Source organism: Barbus barbus (assembly GCF_936440315.1).
Source record: "Barbus barbus genome assembly, chromosome: 14".
Classification (NCBI taxonomy): domain Eukaryota; kingdom Metazoa; phylum Chordata; class Actinopteri; order Cypriniformes; family Cyprinidae; genus Barbus; species Barbus barbus.
In genome coordinates this window covers 19,629,425-19,654,038 of record NC_136742.1, presented here as the reverse complement: position 1 = coordinate 19,654,038, position 24,614 = coordinate 19,629,425, and the positions used below count along the sequence as shown (strand labels likewise).

Genomic DNA, 24,614 nt, shown 5'->3' with positions numbered 1-24,614 from the left:
GCTCTATGTTTGCTCTTACCAAATCGTTTAGTGGGAACACATTTCTGCACGAGTGAGTACAGAACAGCATAATGTTTATGAGTAATTTTTCTTCCTCATACAAAGACTCCAGAAAAGATGGATACTGTCAGTGCAGGTTTATTTCATTCCACGTTGAAGATGAGCATCACCAAACACGTTTTACTTTTCAGGACAGCTGCCAACAGTACAGTCAACTGCTAAATACTAGCATCACAGGGCATGCAGTTTTTACTGGCTAATTTAGGACTGCAGTCTGACACATGCTTGTCACTGCTTATATACTACTGTAACTACAGCACAAAGAGGGCGTGCAGGACAACGCAATACAACACCAAGCCAGATTGAATCTTCATATTCATACTTTTTAAGGGGTTTACACAAAGTTTGGGTGCTTTACTATGACAAGGTACGACAATATTTTCCTTTGGGAAACACTACTGAATATTCTTCTACAGCTGTGATTCCAAAATGCTTTATAGCTATACAACTGGTGATATTAATACGTGATTAAGCTACTAATACTGTACGGAAACACCACATGTAACTATATGATGGTGAATGATGAGTAAATGGACAGATCTGAATGAAGCCCACTTCAACTACACTTAACATTTAGAAATGTCACAATCACTGTTACGTGTATTTAGGCATGCGTCACCACAAAACATTTATTAGCTAAGACTGCTGTAGATCCAGACGTCACCTACAGGATACTTTCACGCTCTTCTCCGAAGGTGACTGTGTCAGAAGACACTTTGAAGATCTTAGGAGGGTCTCCAGGGTTAAGCCCCCTCTTCAGATGCACCACACGGACGTTCTCATTTTGGGTGGTGGTGGTGCTGGAACCAGGAGTCATGATGACGTCACTTCCAGTGGAGGTGGTGTTGGAGCTATCTGTGGGTTGGCGAATGTTGTTTCCTTGTTGGGCGTTTGTGTTGTTATTGAGGGTGGTGTTGCTGGGTGTACGGTTGAGGTTGTAGCTCTTGGAGGAAGGCCAGCTCTCTTCGGGGCTGCTGGCCAGAAGACTGCACTGGTCTTCAGAGCAGATGGACATGCGGGTGATAACTGGGTCTTGGAGGCCACTCAGACTACTCGGCAGCCCTCGCTTTCGAGCTGAGTTCTCCTCATCCAGGTCAATCAGGTTAGCCCTCTCAGACTGAGACAGGTCGGCCTCTTCGTCTTGCAAGGAATGGTTGGGAGAGCTTTCGTTGGAGCGGACGCCCGAGTCAGAAGAATCTTTCTTATCTGAAAGGTAATCCTTACCTTTGGCCAAAGATCGATCTCCAGCATCTGAGGCTTTGGGCTCGGGTTTCTTTCCATCCTTGAGCAGAGGGGCGTTATCCGACTCTTCCGACTCTTCGTCATCACTGGTTAGTTTCTGGTAGCGTAAACCACCTCCAGGCTTCAGCTTCAGATCAGCACCCTGGAAGAGGCTCACCTTCTCTCCAGATGTCTTGCGTCCCAGAAGGGACTTTGATGACCCATGGTCAACCTTCTCATCCTCTTCTGTTATGGGATCTAAAGTGGGCGTGTCTGCCGAAGCGTAGTCGGTATTATCGGTCCCGGACTTGCTGCTTCCTCGTTTTGAAACTGATTTGCGCCCATCTTGGTCACCTCCATCCTTTTTCTTGTCCTCAGAGCTGGAGTGCATTAGCTGGCCAACAAAAGGTGGCACAGGTTTCTCCATTCCTACCTCAATCTGAGCCATGGAGGCGATGTATTCCTGGTAGGCATTGTGGTACTCGGCCTGCTGCTTGTCTGTTAGCTTGCAAATTTCATTGGAGGACTCTTGAGAGTTGAGGCTGGACATACTAGGTGTACGGTGAGTGGTGGCCTACAGAAGGCAAGAGATGTTGAGATAAATGTCTAAATATGGAATGGCTTGGAAAAAAGCGTTCAAGAACCTAGGAAGAAATGCTTACCGTCCACGTAGGGTTGGAATGCCTAGGAGGCTCATCCAAGCCCACGTTACTGAGCTCCTCAAAGCTCAGGTTGAAGTTGTACATTGGTGAGGTGTCCGTGTTACCGACTCCTCCATGAACGGGAGCACCAGTGTGCCTGCAAGACTCCACATGGCCAACCATGCTGCTGCCCTGCTCACTAGGAGCCTCCTCATGCAGGATCTGGCTCTCCACATGACGGAGCTCAATCACCTGCACAACATCGACTTCATTACACCAGAATTTAGGGCCAGTGTGAGAGACTTTCAGGCCAATTAACTGTAGTATCACTTGCACTATTGGGTCAATCTTACATTTGTTGATAATGTACAACTTCAACATTTGGCTTTCTGTGAGATTTAGTTATTTTTTCTGTTAGGTAGAAATATTGAACTGGCTAAAATATTGAACTGGCTTTATTTTTCCAAGAATAAAATGTGACTAAGTAGCAACAAGTGTGTAAAAACGTGGTTTAAAAATTACATAATCTGCCACAAATGTCATTATTTTTTAGCAAAATAGTTAATGAACTTAATATCCTGTATTATTTTAAGATATTATTGCATTTATTTATATTTTTATAAAGCACTTGGTGAAAGAAACTAAATGCTTGTAAACATTTATAACAATTAATTTAAACAAATATAATAAATATGAATATTAAATATATTAGATATAATTATTAAATAAATATAAAACTTTTAAAATACATATATATATTCATATAATACATAGAATGCTACATTAAATTAGAAATTTTGAATTTATAAATTTAAACAAGCACACATTTAAATTCATAGGCATTTTAAATTAAATATTTTTTGTATGCTAGCAAGGCATAAAAATCTGACCAGCTCATTATATTACTGATAGAAAGCTACTCACTGTTGTCCTGAAAAGCTGCCAATCGCCGAAATTCATGCTCATCTCTTTCTTCAGCTCGTCAATGTTACAATGAGACAGAACCCGGCCATTTATGTTAGCCTGAAAAAAAAAAAAAAAAATCACAAAATCAGAACGTAGTCCAAAACAGTTTTTCTTCTCAGTTAATAATTTTTTGGGTTCACAAATACACACCTTCTTAATGGTGGCTGTATACTGAGAAAGCATGTTCTGGTCCATGCCGTCGATAAGTTTGACACGCTCACAGACAACATCTGTGCTCATTGAGCTGAGCAGCATCGATGGAGTGCCTGAGACCACAGAGGCAGAGCCCTGGTACACACGACACAGAACCATTAGTGCCACTCAATTACATCAGAACAGTGTGCATATGAAAGATCTCTGAAGCCTTCAGACTGCTACCACAAGAGATAGACCATGCAGATTTTTAGAAAACAGTCCAAAGGGGATGCAAAAGGTCTTGAATTAAAATTCAAGGAAGAGAGGGATCAAAAAGAGGTACTGCGGAGGAAAGTATGCAATACACTTTGAACATATTGCTGTCAGCAGGATTTCAAAGAAGCTAGTGCAAATCTAGAGTGATATATGATAGTAAGAAAAAGTTAGGGATACAAACAGTTGTACTCAGAATTTGTTAGTGCTGAAGGGTCACATCTACCACCACACTTAACATTAAGTATTATGTAGCTTTCAAATAGCTATGTCTAATTATAACAAAACCAAAAATTGTGACCTACACATGGACTATAAATACAGACCTCTGTTAAGGAAAGGTTAAAGTGGCACCTGGGTTCTATACTTTTAAAGTTTTCTGAGAGAACACTTTAAAAGTTCAGCATCCAGGCCACGCTGTGTGAGAAGCTGATTATTTCAATGGCTTTTGTGTAAATTGGCATCATTGAAACTACTGCATCGTCACAATTGAAAGGGTGTAGAAACAGATAGGATTTCTTTATTTTTGAAGGATTTTTTAAGGACAGAAGCTTGAAAGATTTAGGGGAAAGTGAGAATTCTGAGGAAGGAGAAGGACTTAAGTTTAATGTGATCAAGTAAACAATGCTCCATGTTAGCTTGTCACTTAGGTGGGTATGAGTATTAATGCAGTGACCCTTTTATTAGTACAGTTGACTGACATATTTGAATTTGAACCTTATATTAGGCATCTAACCTCAACTTAAGCACTTTTACTCCTCCTTCCCCACTGTGAGGGAATTTTTTTTGTCCCATAGTGCATGCCGGGGGTGTAAGTGTTTAGAGCTCTGGAGAGTGTTAGCGTGTGTTTGTGAAGGCATGTGAGGAAGGGAAGCGTAAGCAGAGCAGCAGGACTTAAGCCAAGTCTAGAAGGATTCAGTACCTGCTTATTTTTGAAAGACGGTACCTTACCCTGCTTGAGGAGAGAGGAGAGGAGGGAAGAGACAAAGGAGGTGGAAATTGTGAGGGAACTACATTCATGTTGATGAAAGAAAGATGGAGAGAGTTTAAACACGGAGCAAATGGGTCTTTCTCTACGGCATGTGGGAACTGGTGGACTGTGAAAGCCTCCGGTGAACATTAAGGCAGCTGGTGCTTGACGTCACTAGTGCAGTGCCTGTTTGAACACTGGCATCTTGCTTCTGTTCTCACACAAATGAAGCTTAAAATGTACCAAATGTCAAACACTAGGTATAAGGCACCTTTCACAAATAGGGTACAAAACAGGGACTGAACATTTATTTTAAAAATCTTGAATGTTGTTTTCTAGAAACAAAATGTAATGAGAAAAAAAATGCTAAATTAAGCCTAAATAAGCTATCATTTTTGGGACCTAGTTGTGGGATCAAAAATCAGTTTGTAATTAGTGAAAAACTCAAAAATGAAAGGAAAAAAACTATTTTTTTGAACAGTCAACATTAATTTGTGATATAAATAAAAAAATGTAAAGAGAATTTTTAGCAAATAATATTATTTAATTAAAAATACTTTTACAATTAATTTAAAAACAATTAAATAGACCGTCAAAAATATGTATGTTTTAATGTTGGACACAGTCGAGACTGTCAAGATTTGGAACAGGCCAAAGCCTCAATTTAAAGGGTACAAAGTGCCACAAAGAATATGACAGACTTTCATATCACACATTACACTCTAAGAAAAAGCATAAAGTATATCTGGAGCAACACCATGAAAACAGCGAAAATAAAATGATACTGACATATAAGACAAGAGGGAAGAAGAAACTTTATATTCATGTTTATAAAAGGAAACACCTGCAGAGCAAAAATTAAACATTATCTGTAAAAGAAAAGTATGTCAGCAAGTGAAACCCTAGCAAGAATGTCTAACACTAGCGCTATGCTGTTATCCATAAGCACAAGGTCTGGCAGCTTTTGTTCATGACTAGTACTTACAAGTCCACTGCAATGGTCCTTTGGATAGCCGGTTTTAATGAATGGACGTGGAAGAACATGAGCAGGGAAGGAGCTGCCAGCATACTGCCGTGGCAGCTGGTATAGATGTTGGGGGAAATATGGCTGGGAGATCAAGTTTGGAGGAGAAAAACAATTTAAGGAATGAAAATATAACAGAAAAACATGAATAAATACATGCAGGAATGTTCAAGTTCAATGCAAGGTAAACCAATAAACAATTTTCTTCTTTTTGTATTATTATTTACTAATAATTTAGACTTGCCCTTCCATTTTTGGACTATTATTGTAACTAGGTTTTCTTCTCTTAAAGAAAATGTTTGGTATTCAACCTTATGCCACAAACACGGTCAACTGAGCTTAATTGTATTGAACCTGAAAGATTCCTTTAAATCCAAACATATGAAATAACACTCAATCTCTCTCTCACACACACACACACACACACACATTCTCTCTCTAACGCGAACAAATGATAAAAAAATAAATAATTAGGAGGGATACAATGTGTACAAACATGTAGCCTCATGAACACCTCATTTTTTACATGATGGGGCTGAACTTAAGAAAACAAGGCAAACGCAAATATAAATGATGCTAAAATGAAGAAAAATAATCACTGAAACATGAGCACAGGGGAATGAATGAAAAATTGTCTGGGTGGGCATGTGGAAATGTTTGGAACTGAGGCTGGAATACTTTGAGAGGTGTGTGCTCATCCAAGGGACTTCCCTCATCTATTAATTGAGCCGATGTGCCTAGTAGAGCTCCCTGAGGAAAGTTAAATCTAAAACACAGCTGAGTCATCAATCTACACTTGACACTATTTATCAGTTTTAACTGGACCCATTTCACCTCAAATGCCTCCCAAAGAGATGGCAATAATCTAATGCTAGATTGCAACAAAAACACAGTTTCTGATTCAGTTTAATCTATCATATTTTGTAATTCAAGTGATCTTTTGTGCGTTATCCGTGCAATGACACTCACCCTGTTGTAGAACGGGTGTTGTGGCCCGGCCATGCCGCTGAAGTAAGCGCTGTGGGGCTGAGGAGACACACCCGGCAGATTATACGGGCCGTTGTAGGAGGCAGTAGGGGAGCAGGCAGAGGACTGCTGACTGTAGACTGATATTGGACGGCCCTCCTGTAAAGGTAGTGCGGGATAGGTGACACCACCCATGTTCACTTGCTCCCGGGCAGCACGCACATCTGAGAAAATACAGAGATAAAAACTTGGAAAATATGCTTGTCAACAGGGTATGACTAAGGTCAACAGAAACTTTTTTATCAAATTTTGGGACATATATATATGTGTGTGTGTGTGTGTGTTTTTAATATACATTTATTAATATTACACTTAATAAAAAATTTAAAATGAGTAATAAATTGAGTTTGCAAACTTAGCATAAATTAAGCTGTGAATATGCAATAAACATTAAATAAAAAAACAATAACATACAATTAAAAATAATTTATATTTTATTAAATTAAATCCAAGCCAGAATGAGTGACAGCATTGCCAATTTAGCATGAATTAAGCTGTCAATATGCAATAAACATAAAATTAAGAAATAAAAACAATAACATATTAAAAATAATTACTATTTTAATAAAAAAAAATTATAAAATACAAGACAGAATAAGTGACAGCATTGCAAAATTAACCCTAAATTAAGCTGTCAATATGCAACATACATTAAATTAAAATCTATTCACATATTATAAAAAAAAAAAATTACTATTAATAAAATGATAAAAAAAATCGAGAATTACTAACAGAACGGCATATGTTGTCTAAATTAAGCTGTCACTTAAGCTTTCAGCTAGTGGCTAGCTAGTTTGGGTTGAAATGTGATTTGTTTTAAAAAGAGACATTTACCTGCAATAATCTCTCTGAGTTTGGGATCTAAATTAACAGTGCAGGGGAGAAAGGTGCGGATGTCTCGAGCCGCAAGCACTGGAGTTCGGGAAGAAAGGAAAACCTCAAAGCTACGGACATCACCATCTATCTCCAGCAAAGGCTCCACATCTTTAGTGGTTGGAATGTTCTTGGAGATCCTGTCAGGCAGTACATGAAAGATACAAGTTGAGAAATATGAGACAATACTAATATTTTAAGGTTTGTAAAAGTTACTTTTGCATGTGTAAAGCGTCCATCACGTTTTTATTAAAACAATGCAGGTCTTGTGAGAATGACTGGTTTTAGCATACCCTGGCATAAATTACACTGAGCCTTGCCAGATAAAACAAAGTCATGATGGTTTTACTGAAATGAAAATGATGCTGATATAACTCAGCATTAGCAGCACAATATCTTCATTTCATTTTGTGTTTCTGGGGCATGGGCCGCTTTAAGAGTGGAAGGAGTGTGCAGACAGCCAGTATCAACACAATACAGCAATATTACTGATGTTCTGGATGCCAAACCTCTTCATAAAACCACAAACTTCATATGTTTCCACTTAAACAGACCTAAGGGTTTTCAGAAATGCTCTATAAACCCCTCAAAATGTCAGAATACACCCAGAATGCATTCATTTCTCTCTTTATATTTGTGTACAACAAGAACTGCACAGTGATGGTATACCGCATGTGTAAAGATATAAACATCATGAGTGCAGTCAGTATATTCCATAATCATTTCATATCTGATGACATATCTATGCAGTGACACAAGTCTTACATGAATAGCATCATCTGACTAATCACCGTAGGGAAGCCTATCTAATGATCTGAACCTGCTTTCTTTGGCTTCATCTGACATTCTGTGGCCTCCCATTATTTGTTTCCAGGAAGATTCCCAAAGGAGACATTTTTCTCTAGGACCCTAATGGGCTAACGAACAAACTACACGCAAAAAAAAACCCAGCAGGACAAATACATTACATAAGATTACTCTGATAAAAAAAAAACTTTTTGTACAGATTAGCTATGATCTGAGTTGTTGATCTCAACTTTAAAACAACAGTGTGTTTCTGGCAATCTGATGAGCTACAAAACTACTGTGATAATAAAGCATGTGGTGAAATTGAAACATCAGGAATTGTGTTAGTTCAAATGCACTTTTCTAGAGATCTACATTACAACATCATAATGACATTATAAAACATAAATAGTGTCATGTGGTTTCTTTAAAAGCCCTCACCTGTCATAGATGGTTTTAAAAGTTGCCTGATCAGGGATGCCATCTGTCTCTTCTAGGTACAGTATGAGCCAGGATGTGCGATACGGCCACTGCTCAGTCAAGTTGATCCAAGATGCAAGCCGATCCCAGTTAAAACTTATCTGATTGGCCCTCAACAAGCGGCCTAAACAAGAGGAGTTCTGAATGTTCAGACTTTTAGATTTCATATCTGAAAGTTCATATTCCATTATAGTTACTACATACAATATGGTAAAAAAAATTGGGGTTGGTATGATTTTTTTTTTTTTTTTTTAAAGTCTCAACGAGGCTGCATTTATTTGATCAAAATCACAGAAAAAACTTTAAAAAAAGAAAGAAAAGAAACAACTGTTTTCTATCTAAATATATTTTAAAATGTAATTTATTACTGTGATGGCAAAGCTGAATTACCAGCAGCCATTACTCCAGTCTTCAGCTTCACATGATCCATCAAAAATCATACTAATATGGAAATTTGGTTCGAATCATCATTTTTTTATTATTATCAAACTTTAAAATAGTTAATGCTTAACATTTTTGTAGAATGGGTAATACATTTTAAGGGATTCTTTAATAAAAAAAGAAAGTTCAAAATAACATTTATTTGAAAAATAAATCTTTTGTAACATTATAAATGTCTGTACTGCCATTTGATTATTTAATATGCCTATGCTGAATAAATAGTATTAATTTCTTTCTTAAAACAATATCTGACTGTAAACTTTCATATGGTAGTATCCTTCTGCAACTCAGCTATAATTCACATGTTTTGCAACCTGTCTTACTTCCATAAGGTGACATATTTCAGAGAAAAACAGGATACTCAAAATAAAAAAAAATGGGTCAATTAGAAAGCATCATGTTTCATTTGGATTACAAAAGGTGGCCATTACTAACCAGACTAAGCCCGTTTGCCTATTGGTAAACATTACCTAATAGCTGAAGTGATGTCATTGGAAAAGAAAAGTTGTTTCAGAGTAAGAGCAAGTTACTGCATTTTGATTAAAGATTACACAGATAATTTTTTCCTTTGAAATAACATGCAGTGATAAATCATTTTAGGAACATGTTGACCTTAAAGATTGAATGCTGACCTGTCACTGATACAATGTTGAGGAGTCTCCTCATAGTCTGAGGGCTGATGTCACTGAACCAGTCCTCGGTGACAAGAAGTTTTGTGAGGTCAAAGGACATCTGACGCGTGACTGACCTCTGCATCTGTCGACGGCGATAAGTATCCTGAGGAGAGATCAGCCAGATTTAAATCACACTTATTCTAAATCAATAGCATTAAGGAATACAGGGAAGGAAAATGTCAAGGGAGAAATTTGGAAACATTTTGTGATATGAGCATATCATGTGGTAACATTACTGTCATTGGATTAGTCAGACAAACTGCACAAACACAAGCCATGGGACTGCCAGACAAGACAAACAATTCCGTTCATCTTTGGAGTTCAAATCATCATGCTATTGAAAACATCACATAACTATTTGTCCTATTCATAATCGCTAATCATTATAATGTAAGTAGCCTTCTGACATAAAGCAGCATATTTATCAACTTACCCTGCGGTTAAGAGTCGTCTTACTGCCAAACTTGGTCTGGTCACCCAGGCTGTTCTGGGACAACTTTCTGTCCAACTCCTCATGCCAACCTGAACCTACAGCATAAGAAAATTATAAGAAATTTGCTTTGCGGGCATTTTTGTCATGCAGCATTTGATTTACAACAAAGATTTAAAAGCTAATATGAAATGTTGGTCAGAGTAGGGTTAGAGGAATGTGGTTTGGACACTATGTTGGCATAAAATACAAGATATGTCTGGCTACATTTTGTAACCCACCATACAAATATTCAAAGTCAGTAATTTATTATTATTTAGCAAGAAAGCATTTGAATCAGAAGCGAAAGTGAAGACAATTATAATTTCCATGCTAAATAAATGCTGTTCTTTTGAACTTTCTAGTCATCGAAGAATTAAAAAAAACTGTATCATGGTTTCCACAAAAATAATAAGCAGCACAACTGTTTTCCACTGTGATAATAATAACAAATATTTCTTGAGCACCAAATCAGAATACTGGAATGGGTTTTTTAAGAAAGACTTTTTTTTAAGATTTTAGTAGTGGCTGCTCAAAATTCAGCTTTGCCATCACAGGAATCAATCAATTATTTTAAAATATGTTAAAACAGAAAACAGTTATTTTGTTGTAATATTACTGTTTACTATATTTTTGATCAAATAAAAGCAACATTATACAATTCTTACTGATCCCAAACTTTTGAATGGTGGTGTATATTGAAACACAAGGAAGACTACTACCCAACAGTCACTCATTATTTGAAACACGAGACATCCTACTGTATTTTAACCCATGTTGATACAAACCCTCAGAGTTCCCAGTGTCTCCGTTAGCAGGAGTGGGTGCACACATCTTCTTAGCACTGCTGAGGCCACGGCTGTTGAGGAAGACAGGAAGGTGGACGATGTTGCGCATATAGTCATGGCCGTTGATGTTGGAGTCACGCAGCACGCTGTTTAGATTCTGATTTATAGCTTTGATGATGATGTGAGGATCACTGGCGAAGACAGAGATGAATGGACCCTTGGAGAACAGCACTCTCACCTAATCAGCAATACAGTTTTGACAAGTTTTTTATATAGGCCTCAAAAGTGGTGATTTAAACAACACAAAAAAAAAACATTTTATAGAAATTAAGGGTGACATTTAAAGGATTTGATCAAGCTAACACTCACTTCACATGCACTAGATCCTCTGTCAGTACATTAAAAGTCAGCATCCAAGTATTTCTTTAAATGTATGATAAAATAATATTATTTAGAATAGGACCAATGACTCTTTTCAGGGACTTAATACAATTGACTAAATAGATTAAGGATGCTGTTGGTTATCACTAAAACAACGGGTCTGTTCAGTGTTTCTTAGACTAGCAGAAAAGCCAGTGCTAGGAGACCACTGTCTTTTCAAATTATTTAATCAGCTTGAAGGCATCATTGCACATGACAGCGCAGACTTAAAGGGATAGTTCACCTTCAGTAGCTGGTCCCCACTGACTTCCATAGTATGAAAAAGAAAAAAAAAAACACTATGCAAGTCAGTAGGAGCTTTCGGCCCGAAGAAACATTTTCATAGTTCCTAGAAATTAGCTCCTTCTTCAGAGTAGGATCTAAAACAGTTCTATAGGAAAGTATATGCTGATTGGCCAAATGTGTACGAAACACTGGCTCCCTGGCTTTTTTAAAAAGCTGTGTAAAAAAATTTACTCCACGAACAAGGAAAACAACATTTAGCTACCTGTTATCTGCAGCTTTGTGTTCTTTGGAGATTTAGTCAGATTTTTGTGCTCTTTTAATTGCATAAATTGTGCCTTTACATTCCATCTCCTTTATCACGAAACCCAAGACACACATCAAAAACAGCTCTGAGCACGGCATCCTCCATTCACCAGTAGTTTATTTTTGTAAATGGCGCGAATAAAGATGTCGCTGTCGGTGCCTGTACAAATACAAGCAGGAAACGGCCCAAGGGAGAAATTGGTTCTCTAGGAACTACCCTGCTGGCAAGTTCCAAGAACTACGCGGTGCCAAAGTGTCTAGTGGGGACCAACTGAAGGTGAACTATCCCTGGTTTTAAGAGATTTCATGGTTGATGGCAATTTAAGAGGGAGACTTGTCAAGAAATAGATGGATGATATTTTCAGGCATGACATTTTAGGCCGAGACTTCTGTGCACCAGTGTTATTTAAGTATTATTTATATACTATTATAGAAGCTATTGATGTTTTGAATTACCTTTTATTTGTATATTTTCAGTTATCATTATAATTGTAGTTATTTTGTTTTAACATTTTCATCTTCATTGTTTTTAATAATTTCTATTCAGCCTTCATTTATTTATATTTAAATTATTTTCTTTTATGATTTTAATAAATTTAGTATTTAAAAGATAATTTACTAGAAATGTTGCTTTGTCAACTAACAGTTTTTTTAAGTAAATTTTTTTTCCATCTAATAATGATATTTTATTTTATTGGAGCTTTATTTTAATGAATGGAAATTATATTTAGTTGTTTTAGTTAGCATTAAAAACACTGGTGTTCTCACAACTGCTGGTGCTCACCGTGTCAAGCATCTGTAGCACTTTATCCTGTTCACAGGAGTCCAGACCATCAATGATGACAACTAGACGAGTCTGGTTCTGGGTGAAGCCGTCTATAGTTTTGGCCATCTTAGCCATGAGCTCCACTTCATTCTTCATGACCTGTGAAAAAAAGTTGACCATCTGTGACACTGTATACAAATATTACTTGTGTGTGACTCTATGTAGCTCTTTGTATAAGTTACTCAGAAGCCTGTCAACGAACCTTCATAAAGCCTTCACTCTTCAGCTTGTGCATCTTATTGGCGGCACTGTGCAGCCTCTTCCTCTGGGAGTTCAGCACTGAGTCTGTCACCTGCCACCAGGTGCGACAATTAAGCAACAGCGCCAAACCAACAACACTCGCCATGGAAACCAGCACTGCGTTCACTGTCTGGTTTTGCCCATCCACCTTGAAGACCGCCAACAGGGCCATTCCCATGATCAAGCAGCCCAGGATGAAGAGGAAGATAACAAAGGATGGGATGCAACATGTCTTCTTCCACTTCTTTTTACCTGAGGGTAGACATGGTTACAATAAATATACTGTAGCAAATATAGGCTATATTTACTAACATAGTCCCTGAAGAATCAAGAATGGTTAAGTGGCCTTTACCTTGAGTGTCCTCAGTTTTAAAGACTCTGAAAAGTCTGGTGGCCAAAAAGCCAAACTCCCTCTCACAGGCATCCGAGAGAGTAGCAATCATTTCAGCCATGGACGTCTCCCCACCCACACTGGATAACCTGTTATAGTCTGTGAACAGAAACCTGAAAGAAAAAATTATTTTAGCTTTCACTTACCAAAGAGTCACATTCAAACCAGACCTCTGTTTTTTTTTTTTTTGGCTTTCTTCTGCAAGAATATAAAAAAACTAGCCACTACAAAAAAAACAAAAAACTAATTTTAATCAAATTTAATCAATATACATCAAAATCATAGTTAAAAAGTTCCAAAGACATCTTTAATACTTTTTAATGTTTTTGAAGGCTCACAAATGAACCAGGATGCATTTATTTGATCAAAAATACTGTAAAAACAGCAACATTGTGAAATATTGTTACAATGTAAAAAAACTAGTTCCTATTTTAATATATTTTAAAATGGAGAGCCATTTTGGAGAGCACCCAAGAACGTATTTGACGTAATCAGCGTTGTTTACGTTCGGGGGAAAGCACACGCATGTACGAAAGCTGCGTATGAAGCGTTGTTTACGCTTAGGCGAAAGCGTGCGCATGAATAGAGTGGTGGAACTATGATGTCACTTTGTAGGCGAAAACCCGGAAGCGAGTTAGCATTTTAGCACTTCTGGTTCCATCATCCCAGAGTCAATGGGTTTTTTGAATGGGATTTTGGTTAAATCCCTTAAATAAGGTCCGTGGTTTACACAGGCTCAAGATACTTTCACGTTTTATTCTACGACATAAAACACATAAATTACACCCCACTCGTGATTTTTTAAAGCTGTTACGTTTCTTTAAAAAGACGGTTGCTAACAAGTTGCTAAATGGGACTACAGGCGCTGTCGGAGACATTCAACGTCATCACGCCAAACAGGAACTCATTCTAACCCGCTTTTACAGTCTCGTGCTCTTTTGGATTAAAATTCATCCAGAGTAAATAATTATCATGGAAAATGTTTCTAAAAATAAGTTTAAAAGTGGTCGGAAACATGGTGGTGGTGACGTTGAAGGAGAGCGACCGTGGTGCTGTAGTTCGTTTATAGCCTAATGTTAGCTTTTTAGTTCTGGCACTTGTATTTAGGCTTCAAAATTCATAAAATTTGTATTACTTTGTAAAGATTATCTCGATGGTCAAAACGTGTAAGTTTCATGAACTATGATTGAACACAGAGCTTATTTTATGCGATTATCCAAAAAGCCTATGGGAAAATCCTATAGGGTTTTTGTCGAGGGACCAGTTTCAGGCTAACAGCCGATCCGCCTACAGAGTGACGTCATAGTTCCCCCACTCTATTGTGATACTCTCTAAAATGGCGGACGACGTAACTCGGGGGAGAAGAATGGTTGAGTAAATAGTTATTTTTGTTTTCTTTGCGCAAAAAAAAAGGATTCTCGTAGCGTCGCAAAACTGAAGTTGAGCCACTGATGTCACATGGACAGTTTTCCCGGTGTATTTACTACGTTTCTGGACCTGGGAATATTACAGTTGCGTTGCTGTCTATGGAGGGTCAGATAGCTCTCCGATTGAATCAAAAATATCTTAATTTGTGTTCCGAAGATGAACGAAGGTCTTACGGGTTTGGAACAACATGAGGGTGAGTAATTAATGACATAATTTTCATTTTGGGATGAACTAACCCTTCAATTTAAATTCAATTTCTTAAAATTGACCCCAAATTTTGGAATGGTAGTGCCTAATATATACTTATTACATTACAATAATAATACCTTGTTTTTAATATATCTTTATTATTATACTTGTAAATAATAATACATAAACTGTAAAATTATACATAGAGTTTTAAGTCTAATATTACAGTTGGGAAAACCTTACAGACAGCACTTATACTACTGCACTGAAGCTGCTCTTCACATTAACGTTGCAGTGACTATTGGCTAATAAGTCAAGTCAACACCACGTCAACAGCTCATCATGGGTGTTTTTGAGAATAAAATGACAAATGGGAAAATGGAAAAAGTCCACATCCATCATTTATATTAATGGATAAATGGTTTATGTAGAGTATAGGTAATTACCTGACAGGCAGTGCACGGGTGGTCTGTTCTGGCAGCTCTGGTGGGTTGACGAACATGAGTTTGAGCAGAAGCTGCAGGTATCCGATGTGTCGGGCCAGACGGGTGCTAATGACCCACGCCCAGTTCCAGCTCTCACCCTCACGCCTGCTCCCAAAGTACACAACCACTGTGTAGAGATGGAGAGTACGTTATATATGTTCATTCACTATACCTTAAAGGGATATTGATTGAGTTTGGCTTGATAACTCCTAACTCAATTATGACCAAAAAGTATGGATTTTTACCATGAATAAAGAACTTAGTCTGGCAAAATAAAAAAAACTGTTTTTCTTACCAAAGAATACATAAAGCAGAGCCAGAATGCTGAGAGAGACGGCGATAGCCAGCTTGGTATCCACAGTGAAGCCGAGCACTAGTGCGACAGAGCTGCACAGCAGGAACGATAATAACACAACCAGCCAGGAAAACTGGAACAAAGGCTCCACCTGCTGACCTGCAAATGTCTTCATCTCATCTGAGAAAGAAATATGAAGATTCATCCACCAATAAATATACACCAGATGCAGCGTATTGAGCTCGATTAAACATTTCAAGCTCAGAAATAGCTAAAAAGCTAGGTAGGTACGTGCTGTACATGAGTAAACTGTGCTTTAAAATATGTTTTTCAGGTCACTTTCCTAGTTTAAGCCGAGCGACTCTAAATAATGCTCACCCTCTAGTTTCTTGAGCAGGAAGGACTTGCCGCTCCCCCACTGGGCATACAGACCCACACAGATGGGCGGCTGCATGGTGGGCTCACTCAGGATGTCTGCCAAAGCACTGCTGTACAGGTCATAGCCCAGCATATCCCCATCTGACTCTGTGGGGGACAGATGTCCTAAAGGGGACAACACAGAGAGGGGCAAAAATACACACAGGTCATGCATAACCTACAGAAAATACAATATAATTTAGTGCTGAAATGCAACTACAGCAATTCAAAACATATGTTTACTTAAAAAAAATGTTAGGTTCTTTTTGTAGATCATTAAGACTATATACCACAAAGTTCACAATAAAGAAACAATCAGTCTAATCTGATTTGTGAACAAATGACTCTTCTGAGTCAGTTCTTTTAATAAACAATTCCAAAAGAGTTACTGATTTAAAACCATCTGAAACACTATCCTGTATAATTTACAGTATTTGCAGAGATATAACTATTTTCATAGGTAATAAAAATAGACATAATAACTAAAATAAACCCAAATGAATCATTTGAATCAAATGGAATCGAAATCAGAACTGAATCAAAAGCTTGTGAATCAGAATCTAATTACATCAGGAAATCTGTATCAATATCCAGCCCTAATAACGAGTGTTAATCAATATTTAAGCTCATGATGGAGATCTAGTCTCAGACTTACGGGCTCCAAAAATCTGGGTGAGGATGCTCTTCTGGTGGCTGCAGTCAATGTTATAGGGTGTCTCTCCAGCTTTGTTGGGCCGGTAAAGCAGGCGGCCATCTTTAGGGTTACGGAGAAGGAGCTCAGCCAGCCTGCGGCTCCGTCCACGAATGGCAATATGAAGAGGGGTGTCCCCTTTCTGTAGCCAAAGAGAGCAGATATTTAAAGTGCGGTATAGTCTCATCATGTGAGTGCGAATAATGCGCAAGAAACTGTGACTGAAGTTTTACCTTGTCGACTGCAGACACTTTGGCTCCTTTGTCCAGCAGCAGCTCCACTATTTCTATGTTCCTCATCTTGGTGGCTTTGATTAGTGGAGTCTCAGAATCCTACATATACAGACAAATACAGACTCAAGACTGGCTCAAAACAGTGAAACAATCTCTTTGACGGAAGTCTTGCTGTTCTTTACCTTAGTGGTGGTCTCTGTGTCAGGATTGCACTGCAATATGTCTCTAACCATGGTTGCATTGCCTTTCTCTACAGCCCAGTAGAGAGCAGTCTTATTTTCCTGTAACAAACAAACAGCAGAATTGATTTGTGCTTACGTAAAAGTGAAATAATTCTGATTAAATGTAAAAACAGACTGTGAGTAATAACTATACTTTATAAATAATAATGTGATTATCAGTTTAACCATAATTCTGAAACCCTAGTTTAAAGTATATATGATATGATATAACATATATGATATAACAGGCATGTTACCTGTCCTCTTATGTCGATGTCTGCATACTTATGCAGTAGTGCCCTCACAATCTCAACATGCCCACCTCTCACAGCTCCAATCAGCACAGTGTCGCCACTCTACAGGTTTAAAACACAACATGCAATAAATAATATCACAGGTCATTTTTATCCATTATATCAGCTTTATAATTTCTGTTTGTTTACAGGTTTGTTGCGAGATTCAACCCACCCTGTCTGGGATGTTGACGTATGTTCCTGCATCAAGCAGGTCCTGCACAATCTCAGTGTAGCCCTCTTTAGCTGCAATCATCAGCGCTGTGTTTCCGTCCTTATCAGTCATGTTTACATTAGGGTTCCTCTTCAGAAGCTCTTTAACCACCTCTGTATATCCTCCCTTCACAGCCACGATCAGTGCCGTCATGGAGTTCTGAGTGGGTGAAATAATAAAATATGACTGACAGGCCCTCAGGTTTCTGATGGAATACTGCTAAATAAGTGGTCCTCAACCAGGGGGCCAGGGCCCACCAGGAGGCCTCAGCTAACATTCATGGGACAACAAGATGACAAAGCAATTTAAAAACAACTAACAATCAAAATATGTCTAACATATAAGAATTAGAATTATAATGAACAAAAAAGGTAGGTAAAATAAGCTTCCGCTTATACATTTTTCAGTTAATATGTAAAGTTATGTATATTTGTGTATGAGGACTGACATTCTTCTTGAGGAATGATGCTTATATAAACTTTAAAAGTGTGATTTCTAGACCTGTAAAAGTCACATAAATTAATCAAATCTTAGGTACAACTCCATGAGTATTTTTTAAATAATACATTTTTGATAGTTATGCCAAGCTCTAAAATATTTTTTCCATGTAGAAATCATGAGTTAAAAATACTAATAAATCCTTATCCAGCAAATCACAATCTGGGCCTTCGAAAATTGTTGAAGACATTGGGGGGCCTTAAATTCAAAAAGGTTGAGAACCACTATGCTATATAATGAGCTCATACCGCCCCCTCTTGGTCAACATCGGCTCCGTTCTCCAAGAGGTGCATCACACAGTCGTAGTGACCCTTCCTAGCAGCCCAGATCAGTGGCGTGGTGCCGTACTAAAAGAATAAAATGACACATTTCAAAGTTAAACATAAACAAGTGTTTACCTTAAATATATCTCACAGTAAAATCATTAAAGGAATATTTCCTGCTCATTACAAATTAAGATCAATCAACAACAACTGTGGCATGCTGTTGATTACCAAGGAAAATAATGTTGACTGGTTTGTAGAAACAGAACTAAAAAAAAAAAAAAAAACACTCAATACAAGTGCAACGATTGCTCATTAAATGATTAACCCTTTCCATTGCAACATTATTATTCATTTATTATGAATAATTATTTAATCATAGTGAGGAAGGATTGTTTTAGCTCACCTTATCAGAGCAGTTGACTTTAGCTCCATGCTCCAGCAAGAGTTTCACAATCTCTGCCTGGCCTCTACCGGCTGCCCAGATAATGGGGTAGACGCTGTATTGCTGTGCATGACATGTGAAATGCATGACGAATATTAGTCAATGAATGCATATATTAAACTGGCATTGCTTGGATTCATTATAGATTTAATATGATTTGTATGTGCTTACACCATATGCAAGTTTTACCTGTCCAGTGGTGTTTGGGTTTGCCCCAGCCTCAAGCAGGACCGTGGCCACCTCAACTCTACCTTTATATGAAGCCCAAGTAAGGGCAGTCCAACCCCCCTGCATGACACAAAGCCACCTCACTGAGTTTTGATAATTAAATAAGATTTTTTTTTTTATTGTACAAAATAAAGGACACATATTGCTTTTGATGCAAACTTTGCTATTAGATTTTCTCACCATGTCTCTGTGCTCAATGTAAGCACTGTTTTCCAGCAGCTCTTTCACTACATCCACATGCCCCTCCTTAGCTGCAGAGATCAGAGCGGACCAGCAGTCCTATCAGGGAAAAGCACAGAGATGGGTCGCTATGGAAACCACTGAACCACTGGCTAATGTCACCATGGGAACAGTGATGGAGTGTGCAGGAGCTGTACTAGAAAGAAAAGCCCTACGGTCAGCAACAGGCGGCCTGCGGGCCAAAAGTGGCCCGCGCCCGTAGCCAGATTATTTAGATTTTCTGGTTCTGAAATAGATCTTTCATGACAGAAAGATCTAAACGGTGTGATTTTGAATGGAGCGAGGAGCGGATTTTTTAAAAGTCAAGAGCGTTGTGGCTTTTCACTCGCTCCAAAAGCGCTCCATCACTGCTCCATCACGAGTACAATTCATGCCAACGACCCGTAATATAACTGCATATTTAGAAAGAATTCACATGTTAAACATATTGAGCTAGCTAGATAGAAAAGGATCACTTAAATCAGAAAGAATGTGAAGGCTATGACTTTTTTTCTCAGAATTGCATGATATAAACTCGCAATTGCATAATTCTGAGATATAAACTCACAATTCTGAGAACATATCAGTCTTTTTCCCCCTTATAACTCGCAATTGCGAGTTTATCTCACAATTCTGTGAAAAAAAAGTCAGAATTGTGAGATAAAAAGTCGCAATAACCTTTTTTTTTTTTCTCTCGGAAACAGGTATAGAACTGTGATATTTCAAACATACTGAAATACTTTAGACGCAGAGCGGTGTTTCTGATATCAGTAACCGGGTTTCCATCCAATGTTGCGAATTTAACTTGTGTGCAAAATTTGAATATCGCATAAAATATTTGCGAACGAGCACCGTTTCCATCCAACGAGTCAAAGAGAACAAAATCGTCACTTCCTGGTAAACTGGCACTAAATAGCCTACTAGGACTAGGATAAGCTACTGAATATAAAAATGTTTATATATGAAAAATGAATTGCACCTCAGAGCAAGCAGACGAAACACAATAAATGCTGTCATTGCTTTCGGAGGTGAATGCTGCTGTTTGGGAACAAAGTCGTGTAAGACAGAAATACTTTGATGACAAACTTTGCTCAGGCATTTCAGAACGACCATCACATTTCAGATGCTGTGGAATGAGTTCAGTCCGCTTCTAGTCAAGTTATCCCGTATCATAGTGCAAAATCACGACCTTTTTGATGTGCTTGGAGGAAGTTATTCACAAAATGCGTTTCCATCTCCCTTTATTCGCATTAACTCTTTTTCGCACAGGTCAAAAACCACCTCAAGTGAGCGTAAACTTTTTTGTGAATTAAGGGATTTGTATTCGAAATTTGGCGTTTCCATCAAGCGTATCTCATGCGATACTTCAAAATGCGCATTAAAATAGGGTGATGGACACCCAGCTAGTGAGCTCGGAGTGGAGTCATCATTAAATGCTCGGAGCGTGGAGTGGAAATTGTTGATGCTCCACTCCACTCACATACTCTGTTCGGACACCGCCACACAAATGTGGCTTTTTGTTAATGACTGTCGCAGGCTTTTACACAGAGTAACAGTTCACTACCAGTTACAAAATACACTGTAACAGTATGTCACAGGCAATTCTGGTTGCCTTTTTTATCAATTAATATCTTAAATTATCCTTTGACTATGTTCTGGCCCACCATCTAGTGGTGAAATTGTTTTTTTGGCCCGATGCCAAACTTACTTGCCGACCCCTGTTGTACAGGTTTTAAATATATGGCAAAAATATTGCACAGCAATACAGAAGAGGTTTTACTGGGATTCAAATTCAAATTTTTGATTGTAAAATTTTTTTAATAATAATTTATAATTTAATTTCTAACAATAATTTTGGGGAAAAAAATAAATGCTTTATGTATGTGTGTCCGTATTTTCTTATAACAACATTGTAATAAGCTGCTGATAATAGCCATCCAAAAATTATATCAAGCATCATTGAGAATGTCTGCTCCACTTTTGGTTGGTAAATGTTATGTGAATATCTGCAGTGATTAAACAGAAATAAAAGCGACTACCTGCCAACTCTTTTTGTTAATCTAAAGTGGGCATTTTCTCACCACATCATCCAAGTTGACATCTGCTCCTCTTCTGATGAGCTCTTGAACAATCTCAAGACTGCCCTGCTCGGAGGCCAACATCAAAGGAGTCTGGCCATTCTGTCAAACACACAATGAGAAAGAGAGAGATATGATATTTCTACATTTTAACTGATCGTCTTAAATTGCGTTTGACTCTTTTAGATGTTACTTACATCGCTTCGGCCATCCACCTCTTTGAACTTGTCAAGATGGGTTTTGACAGCAGCCAGATTCTCTTCTTCCACATAGCTGAAGAGGTTCTGGATGGCCAGAGTGGTCATCTTGATGGAGGTTGTTGTGTCCATGATTGCCACTCACTGGGACACCCTGAACAGAAATATATGTATTAATTTTCAAAACATAGATTATGAACAGATATGGTCTAAGCTAATCTGAGTACTGCAGTAGGTTATTGGAGGATACAAATGTGAAATAAGTAACTGAATTGAAATTCTTTGAGAGATGGTAAATTGCTGAGTTAGCCTGACTGAGTGACAGGTGATATCAGAGAATTTGCTTCAGTGCAGGCCAAGAATAGCAATGGACTTTAAATGTCAGGAGAAAGGAGGCTGGCACAGATAAGCATAACACTGAGATAACTGTTCATTTTCTCCAAACACCTCCACAGACACTCTAATAGGTTTCCCAGCTAATTAGTGCAAATATTCAGCATAAATAGCCTATATATCAAAAAGACAATATCATACCTAACACTCTTTCGATTCCCCCCCCATTAATACATTTATTTATTTGTGTATTTCTATTGCCATACCAGCATCTATGGCTGTTTTCATGAAAACATCAATGTAAAAAAAAAACAAAAAAAAAACAACAACAACAAAAAAAAACAGGCTACTACATACAATAGTAATGAAAAACAACCAATATAACAAACATTATATAAATGTTTTCATTTGTAATTTGTCATTTAACACTTCATTAAAATAATTTAAATTCCTGGTGAAACAGTAAATAAACAGAACATGACAGGATGAACAATTGAATGCTCAATAGATCGATAGAAAGATAAATAAAAATATAAACACTATAACACGCAACACCCTATTCCACCCTGTGTGGCAAAACTCCAACCACAAATCAATTCAAATAAATGTTTAATATTAATATTTTACAGCATTTGACCCTTAATTTAACCTTCAGTACAGACTGTAAAACAGGAGGCACTCAACAAACAACTGGACAACAACCAATTGAACATGGCAGCTCACTCAGGAACCCAAGCAGCTCTTTAAGCTCTATCTGTGAAACACGACACCGAAGTTATTCTTATAAACCACTATGTGACACCATATATCCAGCACACTCAGTGTCACACTGTCCTCTGCTTTTGTGTGAATGCCTTTAGATTGCTGGCTGTGAATGCTGTCTGTCCGTCTGTCTGCTCTGGAATGGCATCATGCATTATTTATGGACACCAAGAGTGTTTCAGCCTAGAGTCTACAGCAAGATGCTGAAATGACTGACAGCCCTACAATTATAATGGTGAGGAGTGCTCTATATTATATGGATATTTATAAAGACTGGTGAGAAGCACACTGTATTACATAAAACAATAAAAATAACTAAACATTATGTATTATGTTTTGCTATATTTTTATATCAAAATATAACAAAATATAACAAATCAATAAATATAGTACTGTTTTCTGTTTGTTTTTGCATGCATGTTTGATGTGCTTCTCTCTATGACTGACAGACAGACAGACAGACAGACAGATAGATAGATAGATAGATAGATAGATAGATAGATAGATAGATAGATAGATAGATAGATAGATAGATAGATAGATATGGCTAAAAATAATGTCAAATGGAACCTGGGTGAGTAAGAGCACAATAAAAACCACAACACATGATCTTCCCGGTAATAAAGTGCTTGTTAATCCTGATATAGACTGTCTAAACATTATTGTAATTTGATATATAACAGGGCGGGCAGTGACTCGTCAACCAACTCACTATGAGAAACAAGGCAATTAATCACCATCAAAACAACCCTCAACTGATTAACCGTATCTTAGTACATTTACATAACAAACTACATCTTATTCGCTGTGAATGCTCAATTCTGCTTAATTCTACAGCTTGATGCTCGTGACAGTCCTTCAGGAGGCTGTCAATCATACGCGGCATCAACCGACAAACGCGATTTAAACCCTACATCTGCCTTCTGCTACGAGACGTACCTCACAGAAAAGAAACGTTGAAATGCTCTGCTGTCTGAAGGTCCGTTTGGAGAGGCGTATTTCTCTCTAGTTTGTTTTTAAGGCGCTTCTTTCTTCCTATTCACCATCTTCCACAGCCATTTTGACGAAGTCTTCCTGGCGAGTCCGGCGTGACGTCACGCCTCTCTCAGATCAGCACATGATGAATACATGTGATGGATAGATAGCTGGCAGTAAATATGGGAAGTGATAGCCTATTATATTACACAACATGTGTAGTCATTTTTTATTGTAGAATATTTCATCTTGTGTATTTCATCCTGTTGTTGCCTTTCCTAGGGCAACAGAACAGTCTATGAATGTTTCTTCAACTAGCATACAGTATTAAATGGAAACCTCGCCCTGTGGCCTTTTAGAAAATAAAATTAAATAAATAAACAGGCTACTTTTCACACTTTTACTAGTTTCAGAAGTGAACCAAACGCATGTTACTTCCACAAGATCGCGCGTCGTGTTTTAAATCATTCTGTGATGGATGTTTTGCTACTGTTCTGTATTTTATGTACCCTGAATACAGACATTTGCTTGTTTTTTCATAATCTGATGCAATTAAATGTTAAAAATCACACTACGAACAATCTTTACATCTCATATCAAGCGCTTCCCTCCTATCTCCAAAAAAAGTACACAAACTTCTGAAGAAACTTTTTTTATATTATAACAGAATCTAAAATTATTAACAATCAGCAATAATTATTTATTGTTAATATTAATAATTATCTAAATAAATGTGTATTTCTTGGAAAGAAAGAACCAAAGTGGTACAAAGTGCACAGTTTATGTCTGCAGAGCAAAGGGCAGATGTTCGTCCAGCTTGAGGCATGTGAGAATGCGGAAGGCTAAATTACCAATGCGTTTTCTACTGAGTAATGAATGTGTAATTGTACCGTCCGT

At 37.7% G+C, this 24,614-nt stretch overlaps 1 protein-coding gene across 4 annotated transcripts; it reads right to left on the bottom strand.

Moving 5' to 3' along the window:
- Positions 1 to 120: 120 nt before the first annotated feature.
- On the bottom strand, positions 121 to 23,838 carry LOC306880480 (kinase D-interacting substrate of 220 kDa B). Of its 4 annotated transcripts, none has more exons than XM_079434013.1 (30): positions 23,682 to 23,838; positions 21,648 to 21,801; positions 21,454 to 21,552; positions 19,334 to 19,432; positions 19,115 to 19,213; positions 18,887 to 18,988; positions 18,466 to 18,564; positions 17,681 to 17,878; positions 17,470 to 17,568; positions 17,174 to 17,272; positions 16,992 to 17,090; positions 16,723 to 16,900; positions 16,029 to 16,193; positions 15,651 to 15,830; positions 15,317 to 15,482; positions 13,215 to 13,366; positions 12,825 to 13,114; positions 12,581 to 12,721; positions 10,828 to 11,065; positions 10,004 to 10,098; positions 9,529 to 9,673; positions 8,417 to 8,579; positions 7,151 to 7,329; positions 6,260 to 6,480; positions 5,252 to 5,374; positions 4,219 to 4,248; positions 3,039 to 3,176; positions 2,847 to 2,945; positions 1,944 to 2,174; positions 121 to 1,855 (listed from the first exon to the last, which is right to left on the bottom strand). In XM_079434013.1, the coding sequence occupies exons 2-30, from the start codon at positions 21,777 to 21,779 to the stop codon at positions 725 to 727; spliced, it is 5,190 nt and encodes a 1,729-aa protein (XP_079290139.1). In that variant the 5' UTR covers positions 21,780 to 21,801; positions 23,682 to 23,838; the 3' UTR covers positions 121 to 724. The 4 variants fall into 4 exon arrangements, with proteins under 4 accessions (XP_079290139.1, XP_079290140.1, XP_079290141.1 ...); XM_079434012.1 differs by having other exon boundaries at positions 124 to 1,855; positions 4,219 to 4,251; positions 23,682 to 23,827; XM_079434014.1 differs by lacking the exon at positions 4,219 to 4,248 and having other exon boundaries at positions 19,097 to 19,213; positions 23,682 to 23,827.
- Between the last annotated feature and the right edge of the window lie 776 nt (positions 23,839 to 24,614).

Coding starts and splice junctions, on each gene's coding strand:
- LOC306880480 (XM_079434012.1), bottom strand. CDS start 21,779: ATGGACACAACAACCTCCATCAAGATGACCACTCTGGCCATCCAGAAC. Junction 17,273..17,469: donor ACATCGACATAAGAGGACAG/GTAACATGCCTG, acceptor TGTTTGTTACAG/GAAAATAAGACTGCTCTCTA. Junction 9,674..10,003: donor AGACGACTCTTAACCGCAGG/GTAAGTTGATAA, acceptor ATCTCTCCTCAG/GATACTTATCGCCGTCGACA.